The sequence below is a fragment of the Nomascus leucogenys genome, chromosome 15 (assembly GCF_006542625.1).
Source record: "Nomascus leucogenys isolate Asia chromosome 15, Asia_NLE_v1, whole genome shotgun sequence".
NCBI classification, from domain to species: domain Eukaryota; kingdom Metazoa; phylum Chordata; class Mammalia; order Primates; family Hylobatidae; genus Nomascus; species Nomascus leucogenys.
This window is the reverse complement of record NC_044395.1, coordinates 5,006,279-5,027,025: the sequence shown is the minus strand read 5'-3', so window position 1 is coordinate 5,027,025 and position 20,747 is coordinate 5,006,279. Positions and strand designations below refer to the sequence as shown.

Sequence of the window (20,747 nt, the reverse complement as noted above, 5' to 3'; positions counted from 1 at the left end):
CTCCAAAAGCCAGATATATATGGCTTTTGCTTTGACACAAGGAACCTTGTACCAAAACCAGTAACCCTGCTCGTTCAAAAATGCAAGTACAGTTACGGCTGGAGTGTGTTTGTGCATCCACAACTTCACTGCATGTGTGGGCTTCGGGTTTTTTTTCCTTCCAAAAAAAAAAAAATCTAGCAAGGATTTCTCTGGACTTAGTAAAAAAAAATCAGAATCGCCAAAGCAGAAAATATAGTAATTGAGCAAGAGAAAGAAGTGCAGATTCGGAACTAAAGGAGAATGATGGATGGGATGATATTGATTCATAGTTTTTTTTCCTTGCTGGCCTATATTTCTGTATGTTGATATACTCTTGTGAAATAATATACAGTGAGCTGAGAGTTTTATATGTTTCGATTACAGGGCCCTCATAAACGCTGTTTAGCCTCAGAGTTCTTAGAGCCCTTCAAAGCTATTATATGACTACAAATGTTTAAATGTGTTTTTACATGAAGGCATGGACTAGACTATTTTTCAAGGTCCCTTCTAGCCTATAGGCAAATAAAAAGACCAAAAGAAACATACGCTGAACGATCATGCATGCAGAAATTGTAAAGCCTGGGAAGTTATACAAAATGTCTCTTTCATCTACTGGAAAGTACCAGTAAGTCTTTATGCACTCAGCTGCCACAAACATGGGTTTTAAGTCATTGGTTTTTATCAGCACAGACACTTATCCCACAAAGCCATATTGTTTTCCCCACGAATCCCCTGCAGTTCCTAACTCAGAGTCAAATGCTATTTGTGAAATAATAAGAGAAAATACATCTGAACTGCAAGTCAGGAAAGCCCTGCAGCCGCATGGTCTGAGGCCAAGACACAGGTCACGTGACTCAGACACTGACTAACTCTCGAACTGACAGCTTTGGCTCAAGCTATCCCCAGGTGTGTGAACTGTACCTGCCATATCAACTTGGACACAGGTCTCTTTACACTGATGAGTAATGACATTTGCCCTTCTCCCCTGGGAAGCTGTAGATAAGCACATTTAGTTACCCAAAATCAACTTGAGAGCTATGATTAGGCACAAATTAGCCTGGTTTAAAATATAAATGATTATTATAACTAGATGTACTTATTTCTCCACTTCCAATCTGTGAATTGAGGGATGCAGAGAGCTAGTCCAGGAGCTGCCAACCTCTAGGCCTCTGTGTCATCACTAAATTGGTCGAATCTAGGACCAGCCATGCCAGCCTGCCATGGGACACAGAGACACTGAGAAATAGTGAATATTTTCTTTCAAAATAAGGGGATCGAGCATGTGACAGGCTAGATGCAAGATTTCAGAGTGGAAGGTGAATAGGCTGGAAAACCACCAGAGAGCTGGTGGTGGGAGGAAGGTGACCGGCTGGTGCGAGGAGCCGCCGGCTTTCCCCACTTACTCGGATGCGCTTGGCTCTGCGCATGTCGTCGGCTGTCAGCGTGCTCTGGGTGGGCACCACGCTCTCTTCATGATGCGGCTGCAGATGCAGGGTGTGAGTTTCTGGTTCATGTTCCAGGGAAGACTGGGTTTCTTGTGGCAGCTGAGGGATTGGGATAGTGGTCTGTTCTGGTTGATCCAGCCCATTCAGAGTGGCTGGTTCAGCCTCATCAAATTGCTCCTTTGTGGGAAAATGTAGCAAGTCCTGAAATTTGCAATAATCAGGAATAGAGATCAGTGCCGGAGGGACTGTCGGCTCAGATTTAGAATTGCTGCTTATTTCGGAATGACTAGATTCATAATACTCAGAAAAAATATTCTCCCTCTGGGAAAGTTAATTAGGTAACTATGCACAGAAGGCAAAAGCAGGAGAGGTTCCAGACCACTTAACAAGGAAAAGACTGTGATCTGACTTTTCTGGAATATCAATAATTTTAATTGTTTAAACTAATTAAACAAAGTCCACCTCTACTAACTCTGGTCAATTTTATTTATTTATTTTTATTTTTATTTTTTTTGAGATGGAGTCTCGCTCTGTCCCCAGGCTGGAGTGCAGCGGTGCGATCTGGACTCACTGCAAGCTCCGCCTCCCGGGTTCACGCCGTTCTCCTGCCTCAGCCTCCCGAGTAGCTGGGACTACAGGTGCCCACCACCACGCCCAGCTAATTTTTTTTTTTTATTTTTAGTAGAGACGGGGGTTTCACCGTGTTAGCCAGGCTGGTCTCGATCTCCTGACCTCGTGATTTGCCCACCTCGGCCTCCCAAAGTGCTGGGATTACAGGCATGAGCCACTGCGCTTGGCCAACTCTGGTCAATTTTAAATCTTTAGAGCAGCAAAGTTGGGTTTTTGTTGTAGGTAACACTTGAAAATACATTCTTTTCTGGCATTCTCCAATCATGCTTTAATTAACAGGCAGCAAGGTCTGATAGGAAAGGTCTACAAACATTGGGGAGGTCTTTGTATTTAGGTCTCGTCAGGGATCTGGCGAGTCCTCCACACAAGCATCTAAGGAGGGCTCCTTCCCTTCCCCCCATACCTGTGTCCCATCGTCACTCTTTTCCCCATTTTCGCTGGTGATTTCCAGGCGGATAAATTTTGGAGGACGCCCTGGCCGTCGACCTGGACCGAATCGCCTCTTGCCTCGTCCCCTTCCTCTGCCTCTTGTTCTGGGGACAAGAGATTGGGTTACAAGTCGTCATGGTTACATAATACTCCATAACAAGTAGCGACCTAAATGATCCTTACGAACCCCAGAGTTTGATTCCTCTCACCTTATTACTTTCCCAGATTTTCTCCAATGGAAACAACTGTTTTACTAATATACACTTTCTGAATGTCTCATCCTTCCCCTCTATTACAGCTTAAAGGTATGTCTTCAATTATTCTGAAGAAAAGAGCTATAAAAATTCAAAGCACTGACAATATTTTGCTTCTGAAATGATGTGAGGAAGGCAGACAGGACAGAACATGCTAAGCCTTTGAGTGTGTTCCCAGGAGATGTCATCTGAGACAAGATTCCCATTATTTCTCTCTTTTTCCCCTGGCCTCGCCTCATATTCCTTCCAAGAAATGTGGCCAAATTCAAACAACTTTCTTGTTTTACTACAAGCTTCTGGAAGGTCAGAACAAATTTCTAATTCAATTGTTTCATAACATGCCTAGTACACATCAATTAAATTTTGCATCCCCTTTAATGGATTTTTTTTTTTTTTTTTTTTGAGGCTAGATCTTGCTCTGCTACCCAGGCTGGAGTGCAGTGATGTAATCATGGCTCACTGCAGCCTCAACCACCTGGGCTTGGGCTCAAACGATCTTCCCACCTCAGCGTCCCAAGTAGCTGGGACTACAGGCATGTAGCACCATGCCCAGCTAATTTTATTTAATTTTTTGTAGAGACGGGGTTTCACCATGTTGCCTGGGCTGGTCTGGAACTCAAGCAATCCTCCCTCTTGGGCCTCCCACAGTGCTGGGATTACAGGCATGAGCCACCACACCTGGCATGAATTGCCAACAAACACAAATTCCTTAATAAAAGAGGCTTTAAAAAGTAGGTTATGAAAGCTTCTTTTAGAAGATATGTATGTGGGAAGTGTACGATGTCAATCAGATCAAATTTTCTTCTTCCACTCATTTATTTAATAATTTAACAAATACTACATATTTTTTCCAAGAACTTTTAAAAGACCCTTCACGTTGGAAAATTCTGAACCTAGGTAAATGCAGAGAATAGCATGATGAGCCCAATGTACCCATAACCCAGTTCCAACATTTTTCAACCCATGGCCAACATTTTCCATCTATATCCCCACCACTTGCCCCCACACACACCCAGTAGATGATTTGGAAGCAAATCCCAGGTATCTTTTCATCTCTAGATATCTTGGCATGTCTCTGAATCATAAGGACTCTGTATATATATATGACCACAATACCATTATCACACCTAAGAAATATCTGAGAGTTGCTGAGTATTATTACATCTAGTCAAAGTTCAAATCTTCCTAGTTGTCCCAGGTTTCTCTTAACAGTTGGCTAACAAACGTATTACCTACTGTGTATCACATGCTGTGCTAGGCACTAAGGACATCAGATTACAGGCAACAGATTTTACCCTCAGGAGTCTAGAAGAGGGAGCTGGCATATAAACCAAAAATCACAATATAATATAAAAAAATGCTACAATAGAGCCACAAACAGAGTTTTGGAGATTCCCAGGAGTGACTCAAATCTCACTGTGTCCACTCCCCCTTAGACATTTACCCCTGTGGTCACATTCTAGACCCTGTCATCCTTGTAAGCCTCTTCGTGCCAATCCCATGCACTGCCCACTCGGACACTACCCTGGCTCTGTAGTTTACTCCCTCTAGTACCCGGCGCTCAACAACCCTTCAGCCATGCGAGCATCTCCAATCCAATCCTTCTGGTGCTTTTGTGCAGCTCTGCATCACTGCCTTGATGTTCTCTCCCCTTCTTCCCCAGCATACACTCCATGGTCATCCACCGGAACCACTCCCTTGTGCGTGCTCTCAGTTCCCATCCCACGGCTGCTCTGTTTTCTCAATGTGTGTTATGAGCACTTGGCAAAGCCACAACTCTGTGTAATTCAATTCCCTGCCTGCTCTGCACCAGCATCCCTGCAGCTGAATGAAGCTGGAGAACAACGCACAGCCATGCTAGTGGGCTCACTTCCATTTCATAACCATGAACCCCAACTGGGCATTTAATGTAGTGGGCAATTGTATGGTATTTCCCTAGAACATTCGCTTTCCCACTTACCCAACTACCATCTCACACATCTCCTCTCTTTCCAAACCCTGGAAGAGCTGGCAACCCTACCTCTGTCCCCCTGGCACGACCCTACTCCAAACCACCCTCACTCCTCCCCCAAACTGTTGTGACAGATGCTAACAGCACTCCTTGTCTTCACTCTTTCTCCAATATAATCTAGTGATTATTTTTTTCCAGGTGTTATTTTTATCCAAAATGGTTTTCAAAAAAAAAAAAATAATACAATCAACATCACAATACTCCCCGACCAAAACCCTCTAAAGACTTCTCATCACACTTGGAATAAAATCTAAATTTCTTACCATTTCCCATAAGGCCCTACCTGATCTGGCCCCTGCCCACTTCATCCTATATGATTCTCCCCTCATCTGTCTTTTTTATATAGTGGAATTAAACATATGACTTGGTTTAATTAAGTAATTGTACTGCTGAAAAAAGTTGGAAAATCAGAGATGCAGATGAATTTAAAGGTATGTGCTATCTCAAAAATTCCTATTTCGGAATCTCCAATTAAGGGAGCTTTACCTAAGGTGAAAGGATCTCCCATTGCTGGGTACTGGTTATGCTGGAAAAGATGGATAATTGTAAATGAGGAGCAGAGGGAAAAGGAGATGACAGGTAACACGCACGGTTCCCTCAGGAGCCCACCTGGTTACCTATCCATACATGACACTCGGAGACACTCATTAGCTAGTGGACAATATAGAAATGATTCTGAACCTTTATAAACTCAGTCTGTGAGCCTTTCTCCCTCATACATACCTGCTAAACACATCTAGCTTCTCATCATGAGAATTAAGATGCTGCTGCAACTGCTCCGAGCTTATAAACCGGCGGTTACATTCATAGCAGGGCCAATTCTTCTCTTGCTCTCGAAGAACTAGTCACAGGAGAGAAATCATAAAGGCTGATGATCAATAGACACCAATAAAACTCAAATGCCTGCGATCCCCACCATTCTTATCTTGCTGCAGCCCAAAGAGTTCATCACTATACAGTATCTGCTATTTGCATTACTGTTTTATCAAAGCAAAAGCTAAAATTTGGCAGAGAGTTGCTTTTTAGGATCTTATTTTCTAATGCATCCATGCAAGACATCAAAGGAACAAATACCCTCACATCACCCTCTCACAGCCCTGAAAACACACACACAACTTCACCACACCGAAAACACATAAGATGTTACAGAGATCCGTATTCAGATAACCTAGCGGTTCAGACCCAAGTTTCATAATCTGAGGGTGTATTTTAGCACAAATAACTTAAAAGTCAATGCGCAGTATAATTACTTTAGCAAAATGTTCAGAAGCATCCCCTAAGTTGAATATAGACATACTCCATGACCCAGCGACTCCACTCCCAGATACATACCCAACAGAAATGTGCACATATGTTCACTAAAAGACATATAAGAATGCTCACAGCAGCACTCTTCAAAATAGCCAAAAACTAGAAACAATCTTATCATGTAATAAAGAATCTGCCTGGTCTTTGTCCCTAGTTGGTAACCTTTAAGTCACTGGAATTTCCTGAGTAATAGGAGTGTCTTTGTTATTCATGGTGTCCCACCCCACAAACATACCCAAATTTATTCTAAGGAGATGCTTCAGAGCAGGGACAGGCCATGCAGGAAAGCTCAACCATGTAATTAGAAATGTGGGGCTTTGAGCCAGGGGTTATCAGCCTGACCTCATGGAAGGAGGGGGAGAAGGCGGAGTTGGCAGTCAAGCTTGATCACTTGGCCAGTGATTGAATTAGTCATGCCTATGTAATGACGTCTCAATAAAAATGCTGGATGAGCTCGGGTGAGCTTCTATGGCTGGGAATCATACATCAATGCACCAGGAGGGTGGCATGCCCTGAGGACATTTTGGGGCCTCCCAGACCTGACCATATGCACCTCTTCATTTGGCTGGCCCTAATATATAAAAATCATACATTTTTATATATTAGATATATAGATCTACATATTATAACAAATATAAAGGATTATAACAAAATGGCCATTGTTAAGAATAGTGCTTTTTCGGCTGGGCATGGTGGCTCAGGCCTATAATCTCAGCACTTTGGGAGGCCAAGGCGGGCAGATCATGAAGTCAGGAGATCGAGACCATCCTGGCTAACACGGTGAAACCCCGTCTCTACTAAAAATACAAAAAATTAGCCGGGCGTGGTGGCGGGCGCCTGTAGTCCCAGCTACTCGGGAAGCTGAGGCAGGAGAATGGTGTGAACCCGGGAGGCAGAGCTTGCAGTGAGCGGAGATCACGCCACTGCACTCCAGCCTGGGCAACAGAGCAAGAATCCGTTTCCAAAAAAAAAAAAATAGTGCTTTTCCGAGTTCTGTGTGTCACTCTTGTGAATTATCAAACCTGAGGAGCTCCTGGGAACCTCCTAACCTGTAGCTAGTTGGTCTGGGGCTTGGGAGCTCCAGAGCCTCCAGCTGGTGTCTGAAGTCAGGGGTGTCTTGACTGCCCTGAGCCTGTGAAACTTGACCTAACTCTGGATAGTTAGTGTCAGAATTGCATTTCACAACGAAATCTACAGTAAAATGGATAAATCAATTGTTTTACATTCATACACTAGAATACCAAATAACAATAAGAATAAATACATTAGAATTATATACACGAGTGTGGATGAATCTCACAAATACCATGTTCAGCAGAAGATGCCCAGGCATCAAAAGTGTGCATATCATGTAATTCTATTATGCACAATTCGATAACAAGCGTATCTTATGTGTGGTACTGGAAGTCAGGAGAGAGTTACACTTGGGAGTGAGTAGGAATTAGAAGGCAGCACAGTGAAACTTCTGGGGCACACTAATGCTCTGTTTCTTGATCTGGGTGCAGGTTACATGGGTGTGTTCACTTTGTGAAAATTTAAGCCGTATACTTATGATGTGCGCAGCTTTCTGTATGTAGATTATACTTCAGTGACATTTGCATTAAAAACAAAGCCAATACCTGCCTTGGCATATCCTCAGAGATGATAAAATCTGGATAGGAATCATCCTCTGATCTAGGTTCTAATTTGGTATTTGGAAGTTTTCATTATATTAAATATTATTTTCCAGCACACAGGAAAGAAATGTAAATGTCATTGTAATTTGACACTGAATTAGATGGAGACGTGTGTCTCTAAAAAACCTACTGGAATAGCTTCTGAAATATACTGAGACAAAAAAAGAGAGGTTTCATAAAGATGTGATATATACAATTTGGAATTCATATAGAAAATGTAAAACATAAACGTCTAACCACCTTTCCTTTCTTCCTCAGAAATGTCATGAATTTTCTGGTTCACGAACTCAGCATAGGATGCGGCATACCACACCTGCAAGAAGCAAGTATATCATCAAGAACTAGGGACATCACCAGACGTTTTTTGCATGCTTAAATGATTTCTCCTGCTCACAGGACACAATTCAGGCTTTTCCACAGCCCATTAACAAAGGAAAAAAAGATCATGCTGTGGGCTCCCCTTGCAATACCTTTCCAGCAGATCAGTCAGGAGGTTCATTTGCCAAGACGCACTGCCTGTTTTCTTTTTCAGAAAATAGTTTCTGTTACTAGAATAACTTCACAAGAATTATAATCATAGTCTCTTCAACGAAATAAAACAGCCTCCTCTGATTTCTTATCTGTATTTAAACACCGGTTTTTACAGCGTTGTAGTCACAGTGGTTGCCACCAAACAGCCCTTACTGGGGTCACCAATGACAACTTCAAAGGCAACCACCTTCTCCCACCCACCCACTGGCTACTTCTGCTCACTCTGTTTGCCTCTTTTTTTTCTCCCTAACTTCTAAATATTGGTGTGGCTCGAAGCTTAGTCAGAGTGTAGGGCCTTCTTGTTTTGACCTCAGGAGGCCATATTCATTTCCAACCAACTCTATGCTAATGAATCCCAAATTAATATATCCATCCCAGACCCTCTTTCTCTGTTCCCTGAGTGTGTCTGACTGGATGTTTTGGATGTCTCATAAACAGATCAAACTTAGCATGTCCAGAATGGAATTCTCAATGCTTTCCAACTCACACCTCCACCCATCTTCCCCATCTTGATGAATACCTTCCAACCAGTTGCTCAGACTTGAAACCTGAAAGGTGTCTTTGATTTCTCTGCTTGCTTCTATATGCCTTTAGCAAGGACTACCCCTCCCTCAATTGTTCTCCATCCCTGCTTTTGCACCCTGATGCATGCCAAGACCATTTCTTGCCTGGATGACCACTTGGCCTTCTGACTGGCCTCTCCTTTTCTCTGCAGGCTACACAGTAGCCAGAGTGGTCTCCTCAAATCCCAGTTACCCCAGTTGGATCATTACACACCATATACAGGCATCAAAATATCACATGTATCCCAAAAATATGTACAACTAATATATATCAATAAAAAGAACACACAATCAGATCTTGTCATGCAGGCAACGGCTTCTCGTCTCATAGTAAACCTGAAATGCTTGATGATAATCTCCAAAGGGCTCCACAATCTCCCCAACCTGGAAAAGCAACCTCAGCCCTTGTCAATCTCCCTGACCCACACTTCAGTCAACAGGGCCTGCTTTCAGCTGCTCAAACATGCCAGGTGCTTCACCACCCCAAGCCTTCAGCCCTGCTGTTTCACCCCCACGAGTGCTGGGCTCTCTGCCCTCACCCATGCCCTAACCCTCTGTAGTGCTGGCCCCATTCCATAGTTCTCAGCCTCAGTAGTGCCTCGTCAGCAGGGCCTTCGCTAACCATCACATCAAAATCGGTCCCTTTCTTGTTACCTGCTCTTTCTGCACCATCTGTTTCCTTCATGGAACTTACCCCATGAGTTATTTGCTTGTTTACATCTTTCTGTCCATTTCTGCTCTAGAATAGAGGTTCCCTGAACATAGGGAGCTGGTCTATGTTTTCTAGGGTCTCAAACACAGTAAGGGTTCAATATATCAATTACTAAAGGAATTAATCATATATAATTTTTATGGATTATTTTAAGTATATGGAAATATTTATAAAGACACTTTATTTTTTACTGTGGAATAACAGTCATATAGTCTGTATTCTATAATTTAATTAATTATGCCCCTGTAGTTGTACTTTTAGATGGATTATCATTTTACTATCATAAATCCTACCCTAATAAATTCCAAGGTATATTTTTAAATATTTTCACAGGTCAGAAGTCAGGATGTGTTTCACACTCTAGGGCCTTCTACAGTCATGGCCACGATGGAGCTCTTGCTACCTGCTCACTCCTCCTGCACAAACCTGGTCAAGCTCTTTGTACTGTTCTCACCTCATTCAGCTATAAGCCCACTGACACCCCATGAGTGAACACTTGCCAAGCAATGCAAATCAAGGCCAAAAAGATCTGCCATTTCCCTCAGAACAAACACAAGAAATCTGAAAGCCATGCAAGGCTGGCGTGCGTCCTGCAGGGCTTCTCAGTAAGGCATCAGCTGTCAGAAACTTCCTACAGGCTTGATCCAAAGCCTCCCCACTTCGAGGATACGTGATTCAAGTGAGGAAAAAGACACAGATGAGTTCAATCAAATGGGAAAGCACAGTGTCAAAACTTGCAGGAAGGTGATCAGTGGCTTGAGGGAACATCCCAGGGGCAACAGCAGAACACTTATTTTTAAAATATTGCAGCTGCATCAACACTCTCAATGGCACAGAAGATGACAGCATACAGAAAGGCACAAACATCCACAATGAAGCCAAACAGTGATGCAGGAAAAAGAATTCAGGCTCTGCACACAAAGTGGTTTATACCTCAACCAATTTATTTTGCTTCAGTGTGTCTTTTTATGAATGCACAAGTATGATGTAATTTTAAAATTATGTCAAAATAAGTCTAAAATAGCTCCTTCTAACCATTTTTTATTTTTAAAAAGCACTATAATAGTAGCTTTTTTTCTTAATGGTGCATAAAATAATAGTGCATCCTAAAGTCATTGGTATCTTTTTTTTTTTTTTTTTTTTTGAGACAGAGTCTCGCTGTCGCCCAGGCTGGAGTGCAGTGGCGCGATCTCTGCTCACTGCAGGCTCCGCCCCCCGGGGTTCACGCCATTCTCCTGCCTCAGCCTCCCGAGTAGCTGGGACTACAGGCGCCTGCCACCTCGCCCGGCTAATTTTTTGTATTTTTAGCAGAGACGGGGTTTCACTGTGTTAGCCAGGATGGTCTCGATCTCCTGACCTCGTGATCCGCCCGCCTCAGCCTCCCAAAGTGCTGGGATTACAGGCGTGAGCCACCGGGCCCGGCCGAGTCATTGGTATCTTAGGGTCAGTGAAATACAGTAGAGTCTAGTACTGTCTTCTTTTTATAACTATTTCCTCTGATTAACGTTCGATGATTAGATTTACTCAGCCAAGAACATTTTTGCTATATACTTCCAGAAATGTTTTATGAAATCCAATTCTACAATCAACATTCTTATTTTTTAAACATTCACATTCATTGTACTGTATCCATTTATTTTTGCTAATTTAAATATAAATAGTAGCTCACAGTTATTTTGAGGGTTTTTAAAATTATTAATGTTGAAAATTTTTTTTAACTTTTTAAAGTTCCAGGGTATATGTGCAGGATGTGCAGATTTGTTACATAGGTAAACGTGCCATGATGATTTGCTGGACCTGTCAACCCATCATGTAGGTATTAAGCCCAGAATGCACTCGCTATTTTTTGTTTTAAAACTTTTTTTTTTACTATTTCTTTCCTCCTCCAGATAAAGTCAATTCCTGACATTTGTTCATTTGTCCATCTGGGTGTAGTGAGGTCTGTCAGTTTTCAAAGTTGAACCTTTTGATGTGTATTACAAATATTTCCCTCGTTCTGTTGTCTTTTGATTTGTTTTATGGTTGTTCATTAGACTGAACTATTATATTCTTATTTGTTTCTCTCCAACTTTATAGTTCTACCTACTGGTTTAAAAGAGAAAATCTGCCCTTCACAGTTAAAAAATATTCACCTCAGCTTTTTTTCTAATCAGGAATTTATTGGGATACATGGTATGAGATACGAATCTCCTTTTACATGTTTTATTTGGGGTTTATGGATTCTCTAGCTGATGGTTTCAAAAACAGAGGTTCTGCATACCTTTTGAACAAAATCCAGGATTCTTTCTCCCTCAGAAGAGGTATCCATTTCTAATTTGTACCATATGGAGGCACTGTGCAGTTCAGTGTTTGTGTACTTATATGATCATTTCTTGCCTATTTTTCATTTATATCAGGAAGCTAAAGAGTATTTTCATCCCCTCTTTTGGCATGTTTTTAATATAATCTTTATTTTAAAAGAGGAATTTTCATTTAGAATCATAGCAAAATTTTATTATGTCATCAAGAATTATTATTTAGATAAATTTCAAGTTATTACCCCAAAATATATTTCTGAAATCAGAAGTCAGTACATAGGATTCTTTGAGTAAAACATTCATACAAAGAAAAAAATCTTGCTCATACATCTAAACATCTTGCCCATACATCTAAACATCTGTTTCCCAACTATGGAGTGTGTAAATGAAGTTAACCGACATCTTTAATCACTCCGTCACAGATATAGATGCGTTCCTATCGATGGTTTGACTTACAATTTTTTGACATTACGACGGTGCGAAAGTGAGACACGTTCAGTAGAAATCGTCTGAGTGCCCATACAGCCATTCTGCTTCTCACTTTCAGTACAGTATCCAATACATTACATGAGACAGTCAATACTTTATTGTAAAATAGGCACCGTGTTAGAACATTTTGCCCAACCGTAGGTTAACGCAAGTGTTCTGATCACATTTAAGGCAGGCCAGGCTGAGGTACGACATTCGTAGGTTGAGTGTATTAAGTACATTTTCAGTTTACAATATTTTCAATTAAATGGGGCTTATCGGGATCTAACTCCATCATAGGTAGAGGAGCATCTGTACTGGTCTACTCCCCAGAACTACCACCTCCTTACCCCTGGACCTCAGGCTTTCATGTTGGCTCTGCGCAATCTCCTGGTTCAAGCGATTCTCCTGCCTCAGCCTCACAAGTAGCTGGCATTAGAGGTACCCGCCACCACGCTCGGCTAATTTTTGTATTTTTAGTAGAGACAGGGTTTTGCCATGTTGACCAGGCTGGTCTTGAACTCCAGACCTGAAGTGATCCAACCATCTCAGCCTCCTAAAGTGCTGGGATTACAAGCGTGAGCCACCAGGCCTGGCCTCACATAGGCCCTTTGATAAGCATAAAAGCCATATACTTTTCATTCTATTTACAGGATTATGACAGTGTATACTACATGGTAGCTACTCAATAAGTATGTGAATAACCAGAAAATGACCTCCCTCCTCCTTTTTTTTTAAACAAACCCACTTTAGGAAAATAAAATTGCAAAAAGTCCTAAACAATCACTCTTGCTAGCAAATAGCAGCACGGGTCTGGCAGCACTGTACCTTCAGTTCCTGCTTGGGCTCCACGTTTTTTATGGTTGTATAATACACATGGTGGCCATACTGGTAAGCCACCAGGTTCTGTTCCAGGTGATTCTGGGCTGGCCGTACAAACATCATCCAGTTACAAAGCGTCTCATCAGACAACTCAAACCACAGGTCTTCATGTAAATCCCTGTCTTTTCTGTCCCCTTTATCAAGAGAAACCTGCACAAAAAAAAAGCCACACCAAAAGCAAAACAAAACCTTCAATATGAGACACATTTTATAATGTCACAATATGCAAAATATTGCTCCTAAAATTAACCATACATCCTGGCTCTTTCCTTTGTATCTGCAAAAATCCTAGACCTATGACTTGCCAAATGTCAAAGGGAAAAGGTACTTTCTGAAGCCTCAACTGTAGGAAAATTGGCTGGCAAAATCTAAAAGTTAACCTAATTGGGTAGCTTTAGTTAATATTTCACAAAACATGATAAAAATGCTATAAATATGCCAGAAAATGCAAGCAAAATACTCTCTAGCTCATTACAATTTGCCTGCTTTTGGGGTTTCATTGTATTCGTTTATAATAGGCAGCCCAGGGATAGGCATTTCTCTTTACAAAGTAATATTCTTGCTTGGAGATTTTGAGAACGCAAAGCAAACCTCCCCATGACAGCAGATGACTTGTCAAAAAACACATCCCAAATATTCACCCCTTCCTGCTGCCCTTTCCTAGTTCTCTGGAGTGGTTATCCACAAAGCAAGGAGCAGAGAGGGCTGGACAGAAACAAAAGGGTCAGCTGTAAAGAGATGACTATAGACACACTTCACCATACAGGGAGCTATTCTTTAACCAGAGTCTACAGGTCAGATCTGTTTCAAAACTGGAAAGTGGTTTTCTTGCAAACATTACTGGCACACAGCAGATTACATTAAGCCTACATAATTCTCTTTGCATTCCAGTCAAAATTATTTTAAATAAAGAAAGCAAGCCCTGTTATGGGCTGAACTGTGTCTTCCTCAAAATCCATGTTGAAGCCCTAACACCCAGTACCTCAGACTGTGACTGCATTTGGAGACAGGACTTTTAAAGGGGTAATTTAGTTAAAATGAGGTCATTAGGGTGGGTCCTAATCCAACAGGACTGGTTCTTATAAGAAGGAAAGATGGACCAGGAGAGGTGGCTCATGCCTGTAATCCTAGCACTTTGAGAGCCCAAGGCAGGAAGATCACTTGAGCTCAGGAGTTCAAGACCAACCTGGGCAACATGGCGAGACCCTGTATCCATAAAAAATATAAAAATTAGCCAGATGCGGTGGCTCATGCCTGTAATTCCAGCACTTTGGAAGGCTGAGGTGGGTGGATCACGAGGTCAAGAGATCAAGACCACCCTGGCTAACATGGTGAAACCCTGTCTCTACTAAAAATACAAAAATTAGCTGGGAGTGATGGCAGGCACCTGTAGTCCCAGCTACTCAGGAGGCTGAGGCAGGAGAATCGCTTGAATCTGGGAGGCAGAGGTTGCAGTGAGCTGAGATCGCACCACTGCACTCCAGCCTGGCGACAGAGCGAGACTGCATCTCAAAAAATAAATAAAATACAAACATTATAAATAAATAAGAAGGGGCGATTAGGACGTGGACACATGCAAGCACCGAGGAAAGACCCTGTGAGGACAGTGAGAAGGTGGCTTTCTGCAAGCCAAGGAGAGAGGCCTCAGAGGAAACCAACCCTGCCAATGCCATGACCTCAAACTTCCAGCTTCCGGAACAGTGAGAAACTAAATGTCTGTTTGAGCCTCCCAGTCTGTGGTATTTTACTACGGCAACCCTAGAAAACCACTGTAGCCCCTCAGAATAATTCCTATAACGCCTTCAGGGACTAAAATTGCAACCTCCATCTTACTAGTGAGTTTCCACTTAACCAAGTTAAGATAGAAAGAAGAATACTAGCAAACAGCTGCTAAGAAACGGGAATAAGAGGCTCAGTAGACAACACGGTGCTCCTTGAAACACTGGTCAACAACAGGAGTGAAGTGTGATAAAGCATAAATTACCTTGAGGTGAATGTAACAGTCTTTCAGCTCCGAGCCCCTGACGAGAGGCCCCTCCACGGGGCCAAACTGGGTGCGTTTGGGGATGCGCCGCTTGGAGAACACCCCGCCCAGAAACCTGTCTATGTAGAGCACCAGGGGCAGGCTCGCCCTTGCCCGGGTGAGCACCGGCCGGTTGGGGATCGGGTGCAAGGGGCCGTGCTTTGGGCACACTGAAGAATGCGCGTTATTGCATTCCTCACACCCTGCAAAAGAGAGACAGTCTTGAAGAAAAGTCCAGTTCCTCAGAAGGACTTGATGTGAGGTAAAAAAATTCTGACCTGAAAAAACCCCATCTGCATTTTCAAGCCAAAATTCACTGAACTCCTAATGGCGCTACCCATTCAACAGTAGTACATTCTCTCTGGTAAACCAGTAAAACTCCTGTAATTCTCCTCTAAAATCAGACAGAATTTGCTTATGCCTGCCAAAAACAACTAGCAGGCCATGACTGACTTCTTTGCTGGAGAGAACTTTGAATAGTGGCCACTAAATTTACAAATCAATTACAACATGTCTGAAGAGTAAAAAGGGCTTATCAGGCTAAATTGCACTATCTGATGAGACAAAATAGGTGAATTTTATAGTATGCCAATTATCTCAATAAAACTATTCCGGGGCCAGGGAGGAACCCTGACAATACTACTTCATCAATTTTCTCAAAGGGAGTTACGGAAGTCTTATATCTCAGCCTAACTCAAACGGAAAAAGGGTTGTGCAGTCTGAGAGTTCAGTGCATACTGTCTGATTAGATAATGCTAAAATGAACAAATTTAGAATCCCTTCATTCACTGGGATGACACGACATTTTCTGCCCATTCCAAGAGCACTCAGTTTGCACCAGCCCGGCCACACACACTGTCTCTTTGCCAGGAGCACCCACCTGTAAGCTAACTGCCAGAACGAGACAGGTACAGCCCCAAAACGGAGGAGAGCAAATGGACCACACAGGCCATGCCCACAACCCTTAACACACTTAACATGCTTTACCTTACTCTGGCTGCATGGTGACCTGGTTTAGGAAATAGTTATTTTTAATTTCTACAATTCTCCAATAACAGAGCTACTTTGTATTAGTATTTTAAAGTGATTTTCTGTGCATTTGACTTAGGAGTTGCCTCAAAAATGTATGAATTTTTCCCAGGTGCAGTGGCTCAGCCTGTAATCCCAGCAGTTTGGGAGGCTGAGGTGGGCGGATCACTTGAGGTCAGGAGTTCGAGACCAGTCTCGCCAACATGGTGAAACTCCATCTCTACTAAAAATACAAAAAAAAAAAATTAGCTGGGCGTGGTAGTGCACACCTGTAGTCCCAACTACTCTACTCCAGAGGCTGAGGCTTGAGAATTGCTTGAACCTGGGAGGCAGACGGCTGCAGTGAACCGAGCTTGCACCACTGCACTCCAGCTTGGGAGACAGAGCAAGACCCTGTCTCAAAACAAAACAAGACAAAAAAAAAAAAAAAAAAAACCAACAAAAAAAAAAAGAAAGAAAGAAAAGAAAACGTATGAATTCAAGGAAAACCAAAACGAGCAAATTCTCTGTTGAACTGAGATTAGATGTGGAGCTTGATCACTGGGCCCAAGCAGACAGATTTTACCGCCACCATACAGAAGGACCAGGAGAAACAGGATGAAACCACAAAGCTCTGAAGGCCTCAGTAATGCAAATCAATGAGTAAGCACTTTGCCACATAAGCAAGAAAATCCACAGAAAGAAACTGATGGTTTCTTGGTGGTGGAATCTGAACCCCCAGCAAGCAGTAGGGTGGGGTGGCTGACCAAGGGTGCTGCCGAGGGGCTAGACTGCCTGAGCTGGAGTCCTGACCCTCAAATTATTGGCACAGCCCTGGGAAAGCTACCCACCTCATGGTAGGGCCATGGAGGGCATAAAGGAGGTAGTAGACGCAGGGCACTCACGCCTGGGATAGAACAGCATTCTTAAAAGGCTATCATGGAAGAGGCAAAGCAGCAAGGCAAACTTGTTAAAGCTGAAGTGGCTGAAGGGTGCAGGATCGGGCAAATCTGCCATGGTGGTTTGGTAGCTGAAGCTCTGGTGTGAGACACCTGGGCTCGGCTGCCTGATGCCCCTTTGTCCCTATGTGACCCCGAGCGAGCTTCCCAATCTTCTGAGCTTGTTTACTCGTCAGTAAAATCAGAAAACGAAGGAGAGTGTCCCTCAAAGGGCTGCAGTGAAGGCCAGGTGGGATGAAGCAAGCAGAGAATGTAGCACAGTTGGCTGCACACGGAAGGACCTGATGCATGGGAGCTATGTTCACACACACATGCACACACACACACACACATGCACACACACACACACACACGCACAAGACGGACACAGCTTCCCTGGGGGAGTCCAGTGCCCACACTTACATAAGTCGTGTGGGTCGAAGGGCCGGGGCGGGTCTGGCTCCCAGTCATCCAGATCTGTGTCCTCGCCGTCTTCTTCCTCATCTTCCTCAGTGTCCTCGTCCTCATCCTCATCCTCTTCCTCTTTGGCCTCCAGTCTGCCTAGAGGGGTCTGCAGAGTTGCCAAAGGGTCGGACCCATCCACACTCTCGATGGAAGGCAGCACCTGGTTATGAACTGGCAATGAGGCCTGGGCAAAAGTTGAAGGCACAGAGTAAGCAGACACGGATACCTGCTTTCGGTTCGCTGGTGCCCGCTGGCACAAACAGGGCCCAAGGGCTGGGTGAAATCTAGTCTTCATACCAACTCCTTCCAGGCCCTGGAAAAATGACTTCCATCTACCGGCTGTGAGGAAGAGCTGGCTTCATTTTTGATCTGACTGCTCACAGCCTTTAAGCCTCTGCCTTCCCTCTGCCCCTTCTGTCCCACACCTGGGCGGGCTGCTAAGAAGGCTCAGGTGCTCCCTCCTTTGGCAGCAGTGGGAGATTCAAAACTGGCAAGGCCCTGACCACCTGCGTCCTGACCCCACCCCTTAAACTTAATAAAACCTGGTCTCTTCCTGGCTCATTCAGCCGTTTCACACTGCTTGAGAGGCCTGCCCTGTCTCCCAGAGACTTCAAATAGGTAAGCAACAGACCATTTCGATGTGTGCACATGTCAGGTATCATCAGTTTCCACATCCGAACTCAACCTGGGGTGGGGGTCCCTCTCGCCTTTCCAGAGTGGCCATACCACACTGGAGGGGGTAAATGAGTTGACCTATCCTCAACCACTTGTCTTTTAAAACTAAACACGTCATGCAGCACATGGTTAACAAAGTTTAACAGCTCACAGCTCTCCTTTTAAACAGCTCAGGCAGGCTGAGGTTTTTAAGTAAGAATGAAAGAGATGAGATGCCTGCTTGTTTCATTATGCTGAAGTCAATCTCCTGCAAATAAGACACAGTTTGGGTCATGTATTAGGTTAATGCTATCTTATCAAATATCCTGGCAGAAAATAAAAATGGTACCTTAAAAAGTTCTCCTGCCTCCAATCTAAGTGTTACGGGATTGTACACTGGCCTAGAATCCCTTTACTCAATCTTGCTCCTCCTGCCCAATTAGCACAAGGTCATACTCAAGCCATGTCCTATTCAATAAATAAAGCAAGTTTTTAAAAATGCCACTCCCTTTATCTTCTCATATGTTGTTTTCCTCACCTAAAATACTCTTTCCTCAGCAACCTTCTAAATCCTACCACATTCCGGTTTCCCAATGAACCTCCTTTGATGCCTCCAGCCCTCCCTGAGTCTCCTCTGCTCTGAACTCCTGCAGCCCTTGGAGCCATAGAATCCCACTCCACAACAGCACTCAGCATCTGCTTCCACATTTCACGACCTCACCAGGCAGCCTGAATCATTCTGGAATAGTTCTATGACAATTTCTGTGGAGCCCAGATCTTCCACGCTTTTGTTAGGGCCCAGGACTTTCCTCTGGAGGTAGGCAGAATAAGTGTAACCCTTCCGCCACAAGAATCAAATATTTGAAGCCCCAGAAATCCTAATTCATTCAGTCATTTCTCACATGACCAAACTCCCAGCTCCCTGATCATCTTGTTGTCTTCGTTTATTTCGCAGTGGATTCCATATTTTTATTAATACAACATCAGGGCGCATTAGTGTTTACGTTGGCCGCCTTGTTCTACTCCAGGCCCATCTTGAACTTGCAGATAACTAAAATCTCTAAGTCCTCTTTTCCCCTCATAGAGTGCTATTAAACCATTTTTCCCCGCATCAGGACTTCAAGAGCTGATTTTTACTTAAATGGGGGATTTTGCATTTATCTCCAGTAAATTTCATTTCGCTACTTTTATCTGTTCTTCCCGTCTGCCAAGATCCTTAGACTCTAGATCCAGACATCTCACACATTAACTATCCCTACAGCTTTGCAGCCATTGCCAAACACCATCTATTTTGGTGATGAGTATGCGTTTTCACATGAGTCCATCTTGCCTCTCCAGCTGCACCTCAGGGAAATAGACTATGGGCTTTGGAGTCAGGCATTTAGAGTAAAATCCTTGCCCCGCCACTTAGCAAGTTACTACACTTCTCTGAACCTCAGTTTCTTTGTCTGTAAAATGGACAAAGTAATACACGCCTCAGGTTGTTGTATTAAGTGAAACAATATGTATATAAGGCCAGTAGCAGAGTGTATAGCATTTAGTAAGTGCTTAGTATTAATCATTATTATCCTAAGTTCTTTAAGGACCATGAAGATATCATGTACTTCCTTCTCAAATTTAAAAGATCGCTGAGCATAAAGTAGGTGTTCAATGAAGATTAATTTGTTGAAATATATTTGGCCTTTTGGGAAATAACACCAATCCCTTCAGGCTTATAGAGGAAGTCTTTGCAGTACTCACAGAAACATCCTTTTTCTGCTGTGCATCTTTATCGAAGAACTTATCAAACTCTAAAAAGAGGCCGGGTGTGGCTGGGCGTGGTGGCTCATGCCTGTAATCCCAGCACTTTGGGAGGCCAAGGTGGGCAGATCACCTGAGGTCAGGAGTTAGAGACCAGCCTGGCCAACATGGTCAAACCCTGTCTACTAAAAATACAAAAAAAAGTAGCTGGGCATGGTAGCGGGTGCCTGTAATCCCAGCTACTCGGGAGGCTGAGGCAGAAGAATCGCTTGAACCCAGGAGGCGGAGGTTGCAGTGAGCCGAGATCACGCTATTGCACTCCAGCCTAGGCGACAAGAGAGAAACTCCACCCACACCCCACCCCCCCACCAAAAAAAGAGGCCAGGCGTGATGGCTCATGCCTGTAATCCCAGCACTCTGCAAGGCTGAGGCAGGAGGATTGCTTGAGCCCAGGATTTCAAGACCAGCCTGGGCAACATAGTGAAACGCTGTCTCTACAAAAAATACAAAATTAAGCTGGGCAGTGGTGGCACGTGCCTGTGGTCCCAGCTACTCAGGAGACTGACATGGGATAATCATTTGAGCCCATGAGGTTGAGGCTGCAGTGAGCTGTGATGGTGCCACTGCACTCCAGCCTGGGTGACAGAGCAAGGCCCTGTCTCAAATAATAATTTAAAAAAGAACCCTAAAGA

At 43.5% G+C, this 20,747-nt stretch overlaps 1 protein-coding gene across 2 annotated transcripts in view; it reads right to left on the bottom strand.

Moving 5' to 3' along the window:
- PRDM10 (PR/SET domain 10) overlaps positions 1-20,747 on the bottom strand; it is a 102,848-nt gene that overhangs the window by 31,370 nt on the left and 50,731 nt on the right. For both annotated transcript variants that reach the window (XM_030794575.1, XM_030794574.1), the window contains 7 exons: positions 17,620-17,845; positions 15,212-15,453; positions 13,174-13,377; positions 8,015-8,087; positions 5,514-5,631; positions 2,500-2,629; positions 1,425-1,667 (listed from right to left, as the gene is read on the bottom strand). In XM_030794575.1, coding sequence (XP_030650435.1) covers positions 1,425-1,667; positions 2,500-2,629; positions 5,514-5,631; positions 8,015-8,087; positions 13,174-13,377; positions 15,212-15,453; positions 17,620-17,845 — 1,236 coding nt within the window. The remainder of the gene's footprint in view (positions 1-1,424; positions 1,668-2,499; positions 2,630-5,513; positions 5,632-8,014; positions 8,088-13,173; positions 13,378-15,211; positions 15,454-17,619; positions 17,846-20,747) is intronic.